Source organism: Nyctereutes procyonoides, unplaced genomic scaffold (assembly GCF_905146905.1).
Source record: "Nyctereutes procyonoides isolate TBG_1078 unplaced genomic scaffold, NYPRO_anot_genome, whole genome shotgun sequence".
In the NCBI taxonomy this organism is placed as follows: Eukaryota; Metazoa; Chordata; class Mammalia; order Carnivora; family Canidae; genus Nyctereutes; species Nyctereutes procyonoides.
Window position 1 is genome coordinate 36,362,473 of NW_026575048.1, and position 20,890 is coordinate 36,383,362.

Below are 20,890 nucleotides of genomic sequence, written 5' to 3' on the forward strand. Positions count from 1 at the left end.
ACTTTTTAAAAAAATATATTTATAAATTCATTTTTTATTGGTGTTCAATTTGCCAACATATAGAATAACACCCAGTGCTCATCCCATCAAGTGCCCCCCTAACCCATTCACCCCCACCCCCCACCCACATCCCCTTCTACCACCCCTAGTTCGTTTCCCAGAGTTAGGAGTCTCTCATGTTCTGTCTCCCTTTCTGATATCTCCCACACATTTCTTCTCCCTTCCCTTATATTCCCTTTCACTATTATTCATATTCCCCAAATGAGTGAGAACATACACTGTTTGTCCTTCTCCGATTGACTTACTTCACTCAGCATAATACCCTCCAGTTCCATCCACGTTGAAGCGAATGGTGGGTATTTGTCGTTTCTAATGGCTGAGTAATATTCCATTGTATACATAAACCACATCTTCTTTATCCATTCATCTTTCGATGGGCACCGAGGCTCCTTCCACAGTTTGGCTATTGTGGACATGGCTGCTAGAAACATCGGGGTGCAGGTGCCCCGGCGTTTCATTGCATCTGAATCTTCGGGGTAAATCCCTAACAGTGCAATTGCTGGGTCGTAGGGCAGATCTATTTTTAACTCTTTGAGGAACCTCCACACAGTTTTCCAGAGTGGCTGCACCAGTTCACATTCCCACCAACAGTGCAGAGGGTTCCCCTTTCTCCGCATCCTCTCCAACATTTGTGGCTTCCTGCCTTGTTAATGTTCCCCATTCTCACTGCTGTGAGGTGGTATCTCATTGTGGTTTTGATTTTGGTTTTTTTTTTTTTTTTCATTGTGGTTTTGATTTGTATTTCCCTGATGGCAAGTGATGCGGAGCATTTCCTCATGTGCTTGTTGGCCATGTCTATGTCTTCCTCTGTGAGATTTCTGTTCATGTCTTTTGCCCATTTCATGATTAGATTGTTTGTTTCTTTGCTGTTGAGTTTAATAAGAGCAGAACTTTCACACGAAACCATCCCATACTCTCCTCTAAGCATCGAACCACATGCACTGAACAATCTGGGACCTGAGTTTTCCGCCTCAGGCTGGCCCCGCCTCCCGGCCCGCCCCTCCCCCTCCGGAGACCCCGCCCCGACCCCGCCTCCCCCTCCCGGCCCCGCCCCTCCCTCCCGCTCCGGCCCAGCCCCGAGGCCCGCCTCTACGCTCTGACCCGCCCACCCCCCGAGCCGCGCTCTGGCTTTTTTAGCTCCACGCCGGGGCCCGGGCCTGAACCCGGCTTGTGGGGCCCGAGCCGCACCTCCTCGCCCAAGCCGAAACCTCCGGTCCACCTCCCAGCGTGAGCCCCGTCACCCGACGCGAACCCGCCTCCCGGAGGCGGAGCTGCACCAGGTGCGGACGCGGGGCGTGGCGGGCGCCTTGGAGCGCCAGGTGCGGCTTCCGCGTCAAGATGGCCGCCGCCTGCCGCATCGGGGCCCGGCTCGTGTCCGGCCGCCGCCTTCCTGCCGCGGCTGCGCTGCTTCACGTCGCCCTCTGCCTCTCGTGCTGGGCCCCGGCGGTTGTGAGCGCCGTCCCGGAGCTCGGGCTCTGGGCAGCGACGGTCGACGACGTAAGTGGAGTGTGGAGACCGAGGCGTGGCGCGTCTCGGGCCCTCAGGGTCCGCGCGGAGCTCGCTCGGACCCCCGGCCTGGCCCCGGACTTGTTCATCTGGTCTTTGCCGGGCCTGGCCGGGGCTCCTGACACGCTCGCTGAGCCCCTCGTCTGCCAGCGACGAGGAGAGCCCCCCTCCGGCCCGACCTGGGCGGCGGGGAAGCTCGCCCTCACAAGCTCGTGCGTGGGGGCGGCTCTCCCCTCCGAGCGCCGGCACCGTCCTAAATTCCAGAATCGCCTTTCCCCAAGTGCCGGCCCGCCGCGGCGCCTTGACGCCCCCTGGCTCGATCCCTTGGCGCTCGGTCGGTCGGGCCGGCGTCTTGGCCGTTTGACCTTACCTCGGGGCTCGGGTGCAGCCGCAGGGCCACACCCGTGAGGCCACAGAAAGGGCTTTCCCAGGCTTCACTCTCAGCATACACTTAAAGCGCATGTGCCACTTTTTTTTCCCCTTTTTCCTTTAAATGGGGAGGAACTCTGCCACCCCCACCCCTCGTTCGCTCTTCTGGGGTTCCTGAATTTCTCTAGGGCTCCTGTCTCAGTGGCGGGAATGTGTGTGTGGAGATGAGGTGGGACACGTGATTAAGGAGCGTTTGAGAGGCCAGTCTTGGGCACGAGGGTGTGTAAACTTCCCTCCTAGGACAAGCCATTTGAGAACTTGGCATCCGATAGTTACATGAGATGATGCAGGAGCGATGCCGGAGTTGAATTTTGGAAAGTCTTGTTAAAGAGGCACGGGAAATCGGGAACAGGCCTTATCTCCTGCTTTTCTAGTCAGATTATTCATCCAGCTGTGTTTTGAGATGAATATTTTCCACATGCATTAAAATGACGTTTGAGTTCTAAGAGCAAAACTTATATTTTGACTTAAGGAGAAAAATTTAGTACCGGAGGCTGCAGATAACTTCCTACAACGTAGAAGCTATACAGGAAGGAAAATAAGGTCTCATTCTGAATTTTTAAGACCCAGCGCTACCATTTCTTCTAGGATTCTTCTGGGTTTTGGTGTCCCATTCTATGCATCAGTGATATAGCATGCACTTCTCTATTGAATTTCTGAGAACCACACTTGTGGTTTCATGCTGCTGCTTTAGTGAATGGCAGTATCATAAACTAAGAGTAAACAATATTAGAAGTGAATGAGCTCTGTACGGATTGTTAAACTACTTGACCATATCTGTAAGGATCTTTGCCAAGTATACTTTGGATGATGAAACGCCAGAGGCCCTGGAGAAAGAATAACTGCTTCCTGTATAAGGAAGATAAATTTTTCCTTGGGTCCCACTTTCAGGTCAGTAGCCATAAAGCCCTTTTTTGCAGAGAATACACTGATCTCTCCCCTCATTTCAAGCTGTTAGAATTCGTCCTTAAGAATAAGAAAGGAGAAGGAGATTTTCATTTATTTGTACTACAGATGTATCAAGAAATGCTTCTTTTGATTATAAAGATCAACAAACAGTTTGTGTGCCTTCTGCACATAATGTGCTAGATTGGCCATTCCTGTTGCAAAGATGAATTAAGACAACAGCCTCTTCTCTCAAGAAACTTATATAATAGTAGGGACAACAGATTCATGAATAGTAGTTGAATACATGGCAGCATTCTTGGGATGTTAGTGGAGCACTAAGAGGGTCACCTAACTCTGCTTTCTAGAGGTGATGTCTGGTTGGGTCTTGAAAGATGAGTAGATGTTACCTGGATGAAGAAGGAGGGACTAGAGAAGCAGCAAAGCAGGAAATTCTTAATGTTTCTGCTGAGTGAGGTTCTGGTAGGAGTCTTAGAGGGGACTTAGGCTACCGTAAGCCTCCCACAACTTGTCCCTGAACCTGTGGCCGGGGGTCTAAATTCCAGGACCTACAGGGTCTGAGGCCATTGGTATCAGTGAAGTGAACTAGAGTCAGGAGGTGCTGGAGAGCCATGGCCTATAGATTATGTGCTCCTTCAGAAGAGGTGGCTGCCGTTTGGTTCCAGCTAGTGGATCTTTTTTTTTTTTTTTTTTTTAAGATTTATTTATTCAAGCAACAGACACAGAGATAGAGAGGTAGAGACACAAGCAGAGGGAGAAGCAGGCTCCATGCAGGGAACCCGACATGGGACTCGATCCCTGGTCTCCAGGATCACACCCTGGACTGAAGGCGGTGCTAAACTGCTGAGCCACCTGGGCTCCCCCCAGCTAGTGGATCTTATATGGCAATGTAGACACAGAATTGCTGAATCTCCTTTTTTTTTTTTTTTAAAGCGAAAGCCAGAATCCATATTTTTATCATGTCAACTAATTCAAAAATTTTTTTAAAGTTCCCATGTGAGCCAAACAAACCTCATTTTATAGGTTGGCTTAGGCCACTGATAACTAATTCTGGGTATGAATGAGGGAGAGCCATTGAAGGATTTTAGACGTAAGTACCAATCACTGTGGCTGAGAACTTAGGAGGAGTTATAGGCTCAGATCTAGTGGCAGAATTACCAATTAAGTTACTGCAGAGCAGGGGGCAGAAAATGTTGAGAGCCAGAATTGGAGCAGTGGTGACAGGGATGGAGAGGAAGAACTAAATTTGGAAAATGTTTGTGAGATAAAGTGGGTGTGCCTTGGGGATTGGGCAATGGAGCTCAGAGACTGAATGATGCCAAGGCTGGCATGACTAAAGATGGCATCACCCCCAGCCAACATGTATAGTATGGAAAGAGTTGGGAAGGAGCAGTGTCTGCTTTAGGACAGGTTAGTGTGGAATGTTTGGTGGACATCCTAGTGGACATGACCTTAAGGTAGTTGGGTATGTGAATCTGGGGCTCGGGGGGGGGGGGGTCTTGGCTGGGAAATTTGTTGTTATTGTTGGAACTGTGTTAGGGTGGGAGGTTATCAATCAAGAAAGAGTTGCCTGTACTCTGTGCTTTTCATTCTTAACCACTCATTTATTGAACACAATCCCTTCTCACAGCATTTTTATTCTTGGTGAGGGCAGACATTAAATAATTAAGTAATAGATTATTTCATTTTAATTGTGGCAAGGGTTGTGAAAGATGGGACCTAGAGACCATGTAAGGGAGGGCCTGGTCTGGTATGTCACCTGGCGGGAAGACTTCCTGAGGCTCTTGAGCTGGGCTGAGAAGCGTTAAGCAGTCATTAACAAGGTGAAGAAAGAGGACAGGGAAGGGTTTTTAAGTAAGTTTGCAGGTTGACTACTGAAGTCCTGAGAGCTAGAAGGCGTTTTCTGCTTTTAAAGCACCTAGAGAAAGATGCTGAGAGGTGGGCAGGACTTGATCATGCAGAGGCCTGTGACCAGCAATAAGAATTGGTCTGTTAAAAGTACATAATGAAGAACCATAACAATTTAGGGACAGTGATGGTTGTTTTATTAAAAATACTGAGAGAGACAGGTCCCCTGGCTGAGCAGCAATAACGAAAAATGGTACGTGGCAGCAGCACATCCTGTGTTGCTGATCCCCGGCTGAGACACTAGAAGCAAAGGCATTCAGGAGCCTCTTAGAGAGTAGATATGTGGGACAAGATTTTGAGCAAGTGGGTGATATGACCGGGTTTACATTAAAAAAAAAAAAAAAATCACTCTGGTCACAGGAGTGCAAGGGTTAGAACTACCTATTTTCAAGGTAAAACTATAAATAGAAAAAAAAATTTTAAGTTAGATCTTTATATATTTCCTTGTGCTTCCTTTTAGAAATCAGGACCTTTGATATTTAGAAAAACTATGTTTAACTCTACTGAAATCAAGTTTTCTGGTAAGTACAGTAAACTAATATAATACTAATATAACAGTATATTATAAATGAGTAATGTTATATAACATAAACTGATATATTAATATAACATTTTAAACTAGACAAATATTTTGTTTTTAAGTGGTTCTAACATTTTCAGGATTTCTTTTGTTTCAATCAAGTCTTGGTTATTTTCAAGAATAGATTTTTCTGATCCTGTCTCAAAAAATGTAATATGAATCATTCTTTAAAAATTATAAAGTGTAATAAAGTAGGCTTCAGCAAAAAAAAAAAAAATGTTTGACTTCTGACTTCTGTGAAATTTGACTCTGAATCCCAGCTTAAATATATTCCTTTTATATATGAAATGTCATGATTGTGGTAAAGTCCTTATGCCCTTGAAACTTTTATAAATATACCCATGATCATAGAATACAATAAAAATTACTAGGCACTAGCATTTTAATTAGGATTTTAGTGCTTATGAAAGTGAACATATTTGTTAGGGACTATGTTTTCTCTGTAAATACTGTAAATACTGATGTGTAAGAACTACTGAGTCCTACATCTTGAGGTTTTCAATATTTTTAATGGGTTTATAGCAAATCACATTTACTGTGGTCTAACTCCTCTTAGTGTATCCAATAACTTGACTAGGTAAATTGATTGCAAGGGTTAGTTTTGGGATAAGGAGTAGTTTTTTGTTGCATAGAACAAATTGGCTTCCTGGGGATCCAAAGCCATGCCCCTTTTCTCTATTACACCACGTTCAAATAATTTGTTGGGTGATTCTGTCATATGTAGGTATTTGCTGAGGGAATTGGCCAGCCATCAGCTAGAAAGCAGAAGTGGTTCAAAGCAGCTCATTTATATCAGATCATCAGTGGTGATAACTTGGCAAGAGGAAATTAAAGTCCAAAGTAGGCAAGGAAAAAAATTTGGCATCTATTTGTTTTAATGAATTCAAATCTCATTGTCTAGACAAGTAAGATCTAGGAGGTGCAGCAAGAAAGTTACATGGGGGAAAATGATATGGACCGTGAAACACATAATTTGATTTAAAAAATCAATATGTAGTGTTTGCAATCAGCTAAGAGTAGACCACACTCAAGACAGTGGTGCACCTGGGTGGCTCAGTCAATTAAGTGTCTGCCTTTGGCTTGGGTCATGATTTCTGGGTCCTGGGATTGAGCTCCGAGTTGGGCTCCCTGCTCAGTGGGGAACCTGCTTCTCCCTCTCCCTCTGCCAGTTACCCTGGTTTGTGCTGTGTCTCACTTGCCTTCTCTCTCAAATAAATAAAATCTTAAAAAAAAAAAAAAAAAGACAATGGTATTAACATCTGAAGAAAGAATGAGGCAGCAGAAGGGAGTTAGGAGCAAAAGCATAAAAAAATATGAAGGTTTAGTCAGGGTAAAGCAAATGTCTAGCAGCACCAATGGGAGAGAAATCTTGAACTATGACTGTAGATATGACATATCACTGCCAGGTATAGAGGCAGCATCCATCTGAGCCACCTCATTCTGGTGCCATGCTCATCAAGCAATCTTTATCACCTTTGGGTATTCGGGAAAGCATGCTGAAGGGAGAGAGTTAATCAATCAGTACACAACCACTTTTCAATTACTGTTCATTTTAAATGAGTAAGTGGGCATTCTAGATTATATGTCTACATTGATGGTGTGGTGAAGGAGTGAGACTGAGTCTCTGTTTTCACAGAACCAGATTTTAGTGCCTGCAAAGCTAATAATTAGCCCCTTGGATATGTGTCCATGCTCTTTGGTGGATCAGGCATCTATCTGGCTTTCCCTTCAGTGACCCCGTTCAGGATGTAGTCTTGTGGAGTCACTGCTGAAGATTTCTCAATATAATTCACTGTATAAACAGAATAAAAGAAATATACTATATAATCATCTTGATATGACAGAAAAGCATTTGAGCATTTGAAAAAACTCAGTACCTATTCCTGAGAAAAACTCTTAGAAAACTAGAAATAGAAGGAGACTTCCTCAAGTTGGTAAAGGCATCAGGATGCCTGGGTGGCTTAATGGTGAAGTGCCTGCCTTTGGCCCAGGGCATGATCCTGGAGTCCCAGAATTGAGTCCACATTGGACTCCCTGTATGGAGCCTACTTCTCCCTCTGCCTGTGTCTCTGCCTCTCTCTCTCTCTCTCTCTCTCTCTCTCTCTCTCTCTCTCTGTGTCTCTCATGAATAAATAAATAAAATCTTAAAAAAAAAAAGTTGGTAAAGGCATCTATGAAAAATCTATAACTGGGGCACCTGAGTGGTTCAAGTGGTTGAATGTCTGCCTTTGGCTCAGGTCATGATCCTGGTGTCCTGGGATTGACACCTGCATCAGGCTCCCTGCAGGGAGCCTGCTTCTCCATCTGCCTAGGTCTCTGCCTCTCTCTGTGTGTCTTGCATGAATAAATAAATAAAATATATATATTTTTAAATCTGTAACTAACATTATACTGTCAGTTTTCCCCAGATTGGTCTATAAATTCAATTAACTTCAATCAAAATTCAAGCTGACTTTAATGTAGAAATTGGCTATTTCTAAAATTTATAGCAAATACAAAGAACCTAGAATACACAGAGCAATTTTTAAAAGGAACGAAGTTGAAAGACTTTTACTATCTGATTTTAAAACTTACATAAAGGTACAATAATCCTAACTGTGGTACCATATAAGAGTAGACATACAGAATAATGAGACAGATCAGAGAGCCCAGAAAGACACCTACATAATAAGGTCAATTGATTTTCAATAAAGGTGCCGAGGTAATTCTTTAGAGAGAAGATAGTCTTTTCAATAAGTGATCCTGATCTTTTCAATAAATGAACAACTGTATATCTACACTGAAAGAAATCTCATCTCTTACATTGATCATGGATTTTTTTTTTAAAGATTTTATTTTATTTATTTATTCATAAGAGACACATGGAGAGAGGCAGAGACACAGGCAGAGGGAGAAGCAGGCTCCTCGCAGAGAGCCCACTGTGAGACTTGATCCCAGGACCCAGGATCACACCCTGAGCCACAGGCAGGCGCTAACCGATGACCCACCCAGGTGTCCCAATCATGGATTTAGACACTTACCAGCTCTGTCCTGCTTTTCTGGGACTCCATTTGCACCTATAGTATACGGCTTGATAATTGTCTCACAGGTCACTGAGACTTTGTTAAATTTTTTCAGTCTCTTTTTGCACTACATTTTGGATCTTTCTGTTGCTCTGTCTTCAAGTTCAGTGATCTATTCCAGTATTTAATCTGCTACTAATCTCATACAGTAACATAGAAATTAAATGAATGTATTAAGCAACTTTTAGTTAACTATAATAATGAATTTACCTCATTTTGCAGTGAGTTTTGGGAGAAATTAGATAATCTACTCAAAGTTTTTACTTGGATATTGTATTTTTTTAATCTCTAGAAATTTGGTTCCTTTTTTAAATTCTCTTCTTTCTCTCAGTATTTTCATTTTTTCCTTTACATCTTTGAGCATATGGAAAATATTTATAGCAGCTGTTTTAATATTCTCTGCTAATCATCTTTGTCATTTCTACCTCTTCATAATGACTAATCTATCATGATTATGACTCAGTTTTTTCTGCTTTTTATAGCTAGTGTTTTTGTTTGGATGATGAATATCATGAATGTTACGTACATTCTTAAGTGCTCAAATGTTGTTTTCCTTTAACAACCTTGTTCTGGCAGACAGTTAAGTTTCTTTTAGGTCAGTTTGATCCTTTCCAATTTTGTTTAATTTCTTTTAGGGAGGATCTGGAGTAGCCTTTACTGATGGCTAACTTAGCACCACTTCTAAGGTCTGACCCTGCTACATTTCTCCTGAATGCACGGTATATTTAATGAGGCATTTCCATTTTGTCTAGCTGAAACTCAACTAGTTCCCAGCCCTGTGTGAACTCTGAGAATCATTGGGCTTCTTTGTATGCAGGCGCTGTCTGCCATGCAGGGCAGGTTCAATGGCATCCCTGTCCAGATTTTGTTAACTTTTTCTCTGTGTAGCTCCCAACTCTTGGGTATTCTGCCCCAGAAAGTCTACCAGTCTTAGACTCTTGAACTTCAGTCTCAGTGCTCAGTTTGGATTCCCTCTGGTTACCAGTCTTTGAGATAGCTCACAGTGATCCCTGCCTCCTGGTCTTCATGACTTTATATAGTCCCCTACCATATTATATCAAGGTTGATCTGACCAAGAGAATATAGCAGAACTAATGGCACATCACTTCCAAAACTGGAACGTAAAAGATACTGTGGCTTCTTCTTTGTGCATGCTTGCTCGCTGTCTTTCTCTCTCTCTCTCTGATGACCTACTCTGGGGGAAGCCAGCCGCCATGTTGTGATGGCACTCCCAAAAGAGCTTTTTCTAATTCTAAACTTTTTTTTTTTTTAATAAATTAATTTTTATTGGTGTTCAGTTTACCAACATACAGAATAACACCCAGTGCTCATCCCGTCAAGTGTCCCCCTCAGTGCCCGTCACCCATTCACCCCCACCCCCCGCCCTCCTCCCCCTCCACCACCCCTAGTTCATTTCCCAGAGTTAGAAGTCTTTATGCTCTGTCTCCCTTTCTGATATTTCCCACACATTTCTTCTCCCTTCCCTTATATTCCCTTTCACTATTATTCATATTCCCCAAATGAATGAGAACATACACTGTTTGTCCTTCTCCGATTGACTTACTTCACTCAGCATAATACCCTCCAGTTCCATCCATGTTGAAGCAAATGGTGGGTATTTGTCATTTCTAATGGCTGAGTAATATTCCATTGTATACATAAACCACATCTTCTTTATCCATTCATCTTTCGATGGGCACCGAGGCTCTAATTCTAAACTTAATCCTTTTCAGTCTGTCTGATCATGTTACCCTCCTACCTGAAATATATGAAAGTGTTTTGTAATATTCAAAATAAAGGAAAACTCCTTAGCTGAGCATATTACGCTCTGTGACTTTTCCCCAGGGCTCTTCTCCAGCTTCAGCTCTTCTCCTTTCCCCAAATGTTTGTTCTGACCATAGCAGACCATTTTCAGGTGCTCATATGCATGCCTGCTTTCACTTACCTTGGCCTGCACATTTGCATATATGGTTCCACTGTCCTCTTCACCTAGCGAATTCTGCTCTTCATGTTAGTCTCCTTCTCCAGTAAGCCTGTTGGTACCCTTCCTCATGGTCTCCTGGACCATGTTAGGTGCCCTGCCCAGGGCTCCCTTGACCCCCTGTTCTCAGGCCCTTATTCTAGCAAAGGTGCCTATTTAATTATTAACCCTCTCCTCCCCAGTACCTCTTATTATCAAGGACAGGGATTGTTTTAGTTTATCATTATGTCTCTGACACATAAGGAATGCTCGCTCAGTACTTTTTGAATGAATAAGTCAGTGAAGAGAACAGTGTAGAGTGACTTTACAGTAAGCAGTGGCAGCATATTCGGTTATTCAGTTGATTTTAACTCTAGGTTTAACATAGAAATTAAATGAGTGTATTAACAACTTTTAGTTAACTATAATAATGAATTTACCTCATTTTGCAGTGAGTTTTGGGAGAAATTAGATAATCTGCGCAATGTTTCATTAAAGTAGCCTATTTTAAATTGCATTCTCGAAACCTTAAGCTTATATTGGAGTATATATATGTGATTACTATAAAATGAGACTTTCTGGGCAGCCCCGGTGGCCCAGCAGTTTGGCGCCGCCTTCGGCCCGGGGTGTGATCCTAGAGACCTGGGATTGATTCCTGCGTCAGGCTCCCTGCATGGAGCCTGCTTCTCTCCCTCTGCCTGTGTCTCTGCCTCTCTCTGTTATGAATAAATAAATAAAATCTTTTTTAAAAATTTAAAAAATAAAAAAATAAATGAGACTTTCTTTATCCAAACAGTTAAGTCATTCAGTTGTTCTGGGCCTGTGAAGTTTACCATAGAGTGGCATTTGAAGTATCATACCTGTCAAAATGAATATTCTAAGCTGGAGGTAAGTAAAATGCAAATTTTTAATGTATATAAAGCTTTGAAGGAAAAATTATGAGTATAAAGATTTATTAGCTCATCAAGTGAGGAGGCCAGAAATATAGATTGTAGTTTTAAAAGTTTAAAAAGTTTTAAAACAGATTAATTTGGGACTTAGGCAAGAAATGCTTTTACTATATCAAAGTATATGCTTTCTGAAAGGGAAACATCTTTTAGTTTTCTTTCATCTTATGAAAAATATTAGTAAATATTTAAATCAGACATATATGAATCAATAAAGGGGTTGTGGGTCACATACAAACAAAAATCAACATAGTTTAAGGAAGAAATGTAAAAGGTTTACTTCAGTCAAAAGTTGGTTATAGGGTATCTAGAACTTTAGGGAGGCCGAGCAGCTTTAGTGAGTAGAAGCAGATTCCGAGAGGTGAAAGGAAAGGAGGCCCCCAGGGAAAGGAGGGGAAGCATGTGAGATGAGGAAAGAGGCCAGGGTAGGCTTTCTCCTACCCCTGGCATGTCCATTGGGCTCACACGTTCCTTGGAAAGGTGCTTCACTTGACCATTCTCCACATGGTTGCTCCCGGCCATTTCCTGTGGGCTCCTAGCTTGAATGACACATGGGTTTCCATACCTTTATCTGCATTGTCTTTCCATTTGGGATGAAAGGTGCCATTTTCCTCAAATACTGCTTTTGTGACTCTATCTCCAAATATTTTACCCCTTCACACTAAATACTTTGGTGTGTATTTCCTAAGAGCAAAGATACTTAGATTACACAGCACAGTGATAAAATTTAGAAATTTTAACAATGATACAAAACTATTATTAACTAATAAACAGATCTTATTAAAGTTTGGCCAGTGTCCCCAAAACATCCTTTTTAGCAGTTTGTTTGTTTTTATTGTTCCTTCCCTGGTACAAGATCCAATCCAAGATCACACTGCATTTCTGCAGCTTTTGTTTTGTTTTGTTTTTGGTCTTTCCTGACATTGACATATTTGAAGTGTACAAGCCATTTATTATAAAATACCATCAGTTTCCAGTATTTCTAATACTTCCTCATGCTCAGATTCAGGTTATGCTTTTGGCAGGCATACCGAAGAGTTCTGGTTTGTCCTATTTTTGGGACATAAAGTGTTAACTTTAAGGTCGATTAGTTAAGGAAGTTTCTACCAGGTTTCTCCACTATAAAGTAACTATAAAGTTGCTACTTTTCTCCTTGTTGTTAACAATAATTTGTGAAGAAATATTTTCATATTTGTATATGAATATCCTGATTTTTCATCAGTCCTTGTTTTAATATCCTTTGATTCTTGCCTGATGAATCACCTATTGCTTTGATGATTGCTAAATGGTGATTTTCTAATTCCATTTTTTTCTTCTGCTTTGTTAACATTTTGCCATCAGGATGAGCTCTTTCTTTTCCTCTTTTCTTACCTGTCAATCAGCCAACTGAGCAATCATTAGCATGGACTTACTGGTTTTTGCTTTGTTGCATGGGTTATAATCAATTACTATTTTTTACTTATTTTGTTCACATTGTCTACTGTTTGGCCAGTAGAAGCCAACTTAACCTTTTCTTGATGGCTAGAAGCTAGGCCATTGGGAGCCTGCTTTTATTCATCCATCCTTGGTTTAACTTTCTTTGTAGTTAATGCTGCTTTTGTTTCTCTGTAAAATCTTTTATACATGGGATAAAATGAAAGTAGCCTCAGGACAGAGTATTTCTTTCTCAGTGAACCAATTCCTGTAGTAACACCTTAGTCACTTCTCGTCCTGTCCTGTAAGACTATCCTTATATTATGTGTTGCTGTATCTAAGCACCTTGGAATGGCTTAACATTTGTTTATTACCTCGTTATACTTAAAATTATATCCAAAACATTTTTCTTTTCAGTGTTTTTTTCTGCATGTTTTCCCTCCAAACTGAATAAATCTTTGATATTATTTAGGTTCTAAGTTTTACTTATCTTCTTGAATAAGAAATGTGGAAATAAATTATAACATAGAATTTTACCTTGGGTAGGAGGAGCTATCACAAAAACATGATCTTAGTGTTGATGAAGACTTATGCGGCCATTACTTCAAGAATATTGAATGTTGGACAACAAAATATGAAAACTTAGACTGCAACAGTGACTTACAGGTGTTTCCATCGCTGAATGTGAGTATCTGTCTTGCCATGTAAAAATGGAATTAACTTTACTCTCAGTGGGATCCCTGGGTGGCTCAGCAGTTTAGCGCCTGCCTTTGGCCCAGGGGGCGATCCTGGAGTCCTAGGATCGGGTCCCGCGTCGGGCTCCCGGTATGGAACCTGCTTCTCCCTCTGCCTGTGTCTCTGCCTCTCTCTCTCTCTCTCTCTCTCTCTGTGTCTATCATGAATAAATAAATAAATCTTTTAAAAAAAAAAAACTTTACTCCCAGTTAATACAAGTATTAACTTCTATTTTATCAACATTTTGATAGAGAAAATACTTAATTTGTTAATTTTAGGAGCAGTTTAATTTAGGTGTTAGTTTAGGTGTGGTAGTACCTAACAAGGAAGATCCTAGCACCATGGTTTATTTCATTGTTTATAGCAACACCCTTGAAAAAGAACTTTTCATTATCCTTTCTTGGTCTGCTGTCAGTTCCTCTGTTATTCTCTCTTCTATCTATTCCAGTGAGACCTTTGCCCCCCATCATTCCATCAGAACAGCTAGTCAAGGTTTCCAGTACTAAAGGTCTGCCAGCTTAAGCATCTAACCTACTTGAACACTCTCTCCTCCGTTATGCACTTACTCCCTCCTGGCCTGGAAGATTTGATTTCTGAAATGTTAATAGCAATGGGTTGTGAGGCTACAGGTAATTGTAACTTATGTTTTTGTTTGTAGATTCTGAAATGAATATATGTCTTCAGTAAAAATAAAAGGACTTAAAAAATTTGTATTGAAGTATAATAAACATAAAGTGTGCATATCAGAAGTGTATGGCTTGATGATTTTTAGAATCTGAACATGTCAATTTAGACACAGATCAAGTACAGAATATTTTAGCACCTAGACCCTCCTTTTAGTTCCTAATACCTTCACCATCAAAGGTAACTACTATCCTGATGTAAAAAGTAATTTTTCAAAACCAGGATTTTGTTTGGGCTACAAAGAGATGGGTTCTCTGGTTCTTTACCTTTTTCATAACAACTTTTTTCTTAATTGTTAAAACAGTTTCCCCATAGAAATGCAGCAATATAAATGGGATTATTGTATTTTTTTTCCAGAATAAAGAACCAGTTACAAATACCAAAAATGTTTCGAACCAGGAAAGATCAACGGTAAGTCATTTTATTTGTCTTTGAATCAAATGTATACAAGTTCCAGTAAGTCTGAAAAGAATTTGTGATAGATACTTGGAGAGCGGTATATAGTAGTGTGATTAGAAGCAGGGAAGAAAAAAAGCATTATTTCAAATAGTATATTTTTTTTATGTGTGCCTATATGAATTTTGTGTATACTTATTTCTGACTTTGTTTAAAAATTCCTTTGAGGTTGTAATTTAAGGTTAGCTTCTATGCAGCCTTTCTTTCAAATGCCTAGCACAGCAATGGGCTGGTCTGGATCATCATTAAGGATGTAAAGAGGGACGCCTGGGTGGCCCAGTGGTTGAGCGCCTTCGGCCCAGGGCATGATCCCGGAGTCCCAGAATCGAGTCCCACATTGGGCTCCCTGTATGGAGCCTGCTTCTCTCTCTGCCTATGTCTGCCTCTCTCTGTGTGTCTCTCATGAATAAATAAATAAAATCTTTAAAAAAAAAAAAAAGGATGTAAAGAAATAGAAACCATGAATGTAGCACCGGGGGAGGGTGGTATTTGGAGGAATTCCTAAAAGTCAGAAGATGAAGAGGTGGAGAGGGTTGAAGCGGTTGTGTGTACGGACTGAAGGCAGGTTTAGGAGGGCTTAATGTTTGCTTTTTTGCTGTGACTCTTCACGTTCCTTAAGTTTTCCAATGATCTTAAAGAGTAGTTTCATAGTAGGAAGGCATTCCACTCTGCACAGGACAAACTCTTTGCTCTGCATGGACTCTGTTGCAGGTAGAGGAGTAGGAAATGAAAGAGAAGGAATAGGAAATATTCTGGAAGGATGAAGGTGAAAAATTTAATGCAGTTATGTGGAACATTGCAGCATTCATAGGCATTTACAGTGGGCAATTTCATTTCCCAGAGGGACGACTAGTAACATAGATCTTAAGGAGTTTAAGTAATTGAACCTATGTCCTGAAACTGTACAATCTTTCTAACAGTATTATCTGACTTCTTACTACCCCAGTTCAATTTTTTAAAATACCCACATTTAACAACTGAATGCTTGATAATTAGTTTAAAATATGGGAAGAGTAATATTAGAAATATTTGAATGGTGATATTGAGTAAAACATAGAATGGTCACATTTAAGGGAGATTCTTTAGAAATATTGAAAGAGGAAAAATTGAACAGTAGAAAAAGCTTCTTTCCTCCTCTGTTGTTTTGGGTCTGAGAGGACGTCCTCATGGAGAAAAAAGAATGGGAGAAATCCTATTGTCTACTATCCTTCCATTGCTTACCATTCCTTTTCATTCTTTTATAACAGTGGAAAGTAACTCAATTTAGTTGCTAAAAGTTGTTTTATTCTTTTTATTAAAGATTTTATTTATTTATTCATGAGAGACACAGAGAGAGGCAGGGATATTGGCACAGAGAGAACCAGGCTCCTCGCAGGGAGCCCAAGGCAGGATTCAATCCTCTGACTGGATCATGCCCTGAGCCGAAGGCAGTCCCCCAACCGCTGAGCTACCGAGGCATGCCCTAAAAGTTGTTTTAAAATGTGGTGAACAATTGTTTAACTATAGCTTATATAGCAGTTTTTAAAATTTAAAATTAAAAAAAATTTTTTTCCTGTTTCAGGATGTTGTAGCCAGAACACAGAAAGATGGGTTTCACATCTTTATTGTTTCTATTAAAACAGAAAAAACAGATGCAAGATGGAATTTGAATGGTATAGTTTAACTGCATGCATGTTTGTTGTCTGCTTTTACTGTGTTCTATATTTTTGTCATTGATCCAAATCTACAGTTTCTATTAAAATACCTCATTCAAAAATGAATTTCTGTTACTCAAAAATAAGTGATCTGTGTATCTGGGGGGGACTTAAAACTTTATGCTTATCTTAACTGTAATATTTGTTTTTTAATAGATTGGAAATTTAAAATTAAGACAAATTTTTAAAATTTCAAACTATAGAAGATATAAAATTCTTTATCCTTTCAGATTAAAAAAAACTTTTCTAATATAGAAGTAGGTAGATAACATTTTAATTGTATTTGAAGTAGATTACATTCTCTCTCATGAAAATGGCCATTATCAGGGGTTTAAAATTTTTATTTTAAAGCATCTGTAGCTTGGGAGTAGAAGTAGCCTATTTGGCAACTGTGGCTTCTGTGGGTTTGTGAGCAACCTGCCCACCCCGTGACCCCCAAGGTAGGCCCTCTGTGTCTCATTAAGCTATATAGTTCCTAGTGGGCTTACAATAAGCAATTTTTAAGGGAACGAATGTTTTCACAGCTCTTAGAATTGCTTTGGCTGTCATTTTCCAGAGTGAGTGTCTGCTGGACCAATAGTAGCCAAAAAGCGTGTGAAGTGCCTAGGGATTTGCAAACTGCTCTGATTCATCCACTAGGGATACAGAAGCGAAGCCAAGCTTTGCCTTTGAGAGTTGCCCAGTCCAGTGGGTAGGCAGAAAGTATTGAGGTGACATAGGTGTTGCTTCAGAGGAGGCACAGGACTGGCGTACCACAGGGGAAGCTGGTGACGGTGGCTGCTCTGGAAGAGTGGGAAGTAGGGCCTCTTCCCAGAGATGATATAATGGGCCATATAAGAGAGCCAGACACCTTGAGGCCATTCTGCTACCTAGACTTGTGGGTCCCCCCCACCTTCCCAGGTATTGTGTCTTTTAACCTAATGCCAGCAGGCAGTTTTAAGGCCCCACTAGTTAGTAACTGGAGCAGTTACTGAGACCTATAAGTCTTGTACTGTATTTGGTACTCTGTTTATTATTGTTGTCCCGGACAACAACCCAGACTGGGAGCTTGAATTCAGTAATTTATCCCAAGTTACATTAAGGAAGAGAGTCCTCAGTGAGGTCAGTGACTTAACATGGAGCCAGTCAAAGGCCAGTACTACTCTGCTATCTGCATAAGATCAGATTTGGCCCACTTTTGACAACAGCATGTATACAAGTAAAGGTATCTTGGTGAGATTACATGCCCAATGACTGGTTATATAATATCTTATGTGTGCTAGGTAAACAGCATTTGTTAACTTGATTTGTGTTCTTGGAACCTTCTGGAAAATGAGCTTACATTTAAAAATATAAGAAAAGACTAATTCTTCAATTTCTTTATCCCCATCCTTACCAGTTTCTCTTTCTATGATTGGGCCTCATGGATATATTTCTGCATCAGATTGGCCTTTGATGATTGTAAGTACTTCCCATCATTTTTTCCTTTTTTTTTTTTTTTAAATGAACTTCATATCCTAATTGGAAAATTTAACAATTTAAAGAGCTCAGTGGTGGGTATCTTTTAGTAGCTAATGCTTTAACATACTCTCTATTTCTAGTTCCAGAGTGACAGCAAAGTAAAAGATTAGATACTTGAAAGAAGAAATGTCCATTTTCAAATGATCACAGACCTTAACTGACTTAAAATTGCTCTTCTTCCTACAGTTTTACATGGTGATGTGTATCATTTATATTTTATATGGCGTACTCTGGCTGACGTGGTCTGCCTGTTATTGGAAAGATATATTAAGAATTCAGTTCTGGATTGCAGCTGTTATTTTCCTGGGAATGCTGGAAAAAGCAGTTTTTTATACTGAATATCAAAACATCAGCAGCACTGGGCTATCAAGTAAGCTGTGACTTTATAAGTACAGTACAGTGCCGGAGGTCCCTAGCATTTGTGAGCAGGGCAGCGGTTTGGGAATAGTTGCATTAGAGATGAAGAGGATGAGAGCCAAGAAGGGAATGTCAGAGTGGGGCTCCAGTCTAGGCTAGTGGATATATCGTCCTCATTTTCTATTCCCCCGCTTTCCTTCACTTTCCTTCTGGGAAGAGTAAACTCCCATTCCAGTGACTGACTTAAAACAACAGAAGTTCCACATATTAGGTGCTGCTGATCCTTCTAACATATTTCTCTGTGTTCTCCCCATAATCTTTCTTCTCCTTTCTGCTCCAGAAAAGAAGGGACATTTGACCCCAGGGAGTAAAATCAGTAGTGCGAGGGTGGATGGTGCCTGCAACCTTCTGGCGTTCTCTATGTCTTCACTCTCACAGAGAACTGCATGTGGGCCATCAGAAGCCCCTCATGGTTTATATACGGAAATGTGTGAATCAGGGAGGGCCAGCAGTTGGGCATCCTCACATGTGTGCCCCAGATTTCTAGAAGGTGGCATGCAAAACGGCCAGAAGTAGAGAAGTAAAGGTACAATCTCATAACCAAAGCTTTGGAAAGGGAGGTAACTCGAAAGGATTGAAAGTGCTTAGAAGTGTGCTTCTGAGTGATCTGTTAACGTGATCTTTGTGCAGATTTTCATAGGGTATGGTTATGTCTGTTATTTTTGTAATACTCTAGAAAAAAAAGAATTAATATAGATTTGGCATAAGTTGATAATTATTGAAGTTGAGTATTGGGTAAATAGGAGTTGACTATATCCCTATCTCTGTGTTGGGGAACGTTTGTAATTTCCCACAATAAAAGGATATGTACAAGAGAAGAAAGAAAGGACAAATATCCAGGGAGACATATGAGTGGTATTATTACTCTATAAGAGGTTTTAGTGATATTTGCATGCGTGTGTATGTGTATGCTCTAAACCAAATAATGAAGGAGAGGCTGCTGCTCATGGTTGGGGAGGAAAGCATTCTTCAATGTCAAGTAAGGCAGATCAGCTCCTTTGCTTTTAGTGGTGGTCATTTCTTGTTGAGGGAAGGTGGAGGGTGGCCTAAACATCGGTGAGGAGCAGCAGAAGGGATACATGAAATACATGAAGGGATGAGAGGCCACGTGCCATCTTCAGGACTTGAAGCCCTCTGTCTGAGATGACATGAGGCATTGGAAGAGAAACCCCACATTGCTGCCAGTGTCTTTGAGGAGTCCTGTGAAAAAGAGAGGTGCCAGAAGACAGCATGGCTGCTGCTGTTTCTAATTATCCCAAGTGAGAAGTCTGTAACCCAGGCTTTTTCTTGCTTAGCACTGATCCTAGAAGGATAGATTTTAGAAAAAGATTGCAGAGACAGGAAGTGGTGATTGTTAGGACCCAGCATGGGAACCTTAAGAATAGGTCATGGCATATTGACTTCTTTTGTGCTTCTAAACTTAGTATTTCTGGACTTCTTCAAGGTATTTGACAACTGTGATTTCTTGTGGACAAGGTGGAGAAATGTGAACTGAAAAGTGGTTGTGCGACCATGTCTAAAGGGCTCATGCACATAACCACCATCAGTCTTGTCAGTATAGAGCTATGTTGTCCAATTGTAGCTAAAAACCACATCTGGCTGTTTAAGTAGAATTAATTTGGCAGCTCACTTCCTTAGTTGTCCTGCATTTCAAATGCTCAGTAGTCACATGTGGCCAGTGATTACTTTATTGGACAGCAAAGATGTAGAACATTTCCACCATTCCAGAAACTTCTACTGGACAGCCCTGGTCTGGAGAATGGTTCTCATTCCTGGCTGCACATAAGCATCACTAAAGAACTTTAAAATAATATCAGTGCCAAAGATTATGGTTGGCATAGGCCTAAGAATAGGTTCGGTTTTTTGTTTAAGATTTTTTTATTTCTTCATGAGAGATATAGAGAGAGGCAGAGACATAGGCAGAGGAAGAAGCAGGCTCCCTGGGGGGAACCTAATGTGGAACTTGATCCCAGGACCCCAGGATCACAACCTGAACCAAAAGCAGACGCTCAACCACTGACCCACCCAGGTGCCCTGTAAGAATTGGTTCTGTTCAGAGGCTTCCCATGTGATTCTAGTGTGCAGGATTGAGAATCACTGGTTTAGAAGGAGGTTTTGAAGGACATCTGTCTCACAGGTTTCAGACCTTGTTGCTGGTTTATTCTTACGATTCACCTGACATTTATTGCAGACCTTTGCATATATAGAGAGCATTTGCTAAAATTTTGTGGATGATGTGACATTGGCAGAATTGTTAATACTGGAGGTATAGAGAATAATTTTAGATGGACCTTTCTAACCTCGGTACTTGAAGGAATGCGAAGAGTTTTGATATCTTGAATGGAAAAGTGAAACTTAATAGGCAAGACGTTGAACTTGAAGTTGAAGTACAAGTTGCAAAAATACAAGTGGGAAACTTTTAAAGGATTTAAAGGTTGAAGCTGATGAAGAGTAAACTCAACATAGGCAATTATAGAGTGGTTGCCTCCCACCAGCTCCTACAACCTTAGGTTACAATAGGAGGGTGAGCAGTGAAGATGTTGAGTCCTACTTTGCAGTCCAACTGTACCAGGAAGGTTGTATTCACTTTCCTCCAAGAGGGAAAAAGTCCAGAGCAGCTCATGGAGGAATTT

The 20,890-nt window shown here is 40.9% G+C and overlaps 1 protein-coding gene across 2 annotated transcripts in view; it reads left to right on the top strand.

Moving 5' to 3' along the window:
* The first annotated feature begins 1,178 nt into the window (after window positions 1-1,178).
* TMEM87B (transmembrane protein 87B) overlaps window positions 1,179-20,890 on the top strand; it is a 52,653-nt gene continuing 32,941 nt past the window's right edge. For both annotated transcript variants that reach the window (XM_055327183.1, XM_055327182.1), the window contains exons 1-8: window positions 1,179-1,557; window positions 5,270-5,330; window positions 11,208-11,299; window positions 13,318-13,455; window positions 14,548-14,601; window positions 16,208-16,298; window positions 17,719-17,780; window positions 18,027-18,210. In XM_055327183.1, the coding sequence (XP_055183158.1) occupies window positions 1,399-1,557; window positions 5,270-5,330; window positions 11,208-11,299; window positions 13,318-13,455; window positions 14,548-14,601; window positions 16,208-16,298; window positions 17,719-17,780; window positions 18,027-18,210 (841 nt within the window). In that variant the 5' untranslated portion in view covers window positions 1,179-1,398. The remainder of the gene's footprint in view (window positions 1,558-5,269; window positions 5,331-11,207; window positions 11,300-13,317; window positions 13,456-14,547; window positions 14,602-16,207; window positions 16,299-17,718; window positions 17,781-18,026; window positions 18,211-20,890) is intronic.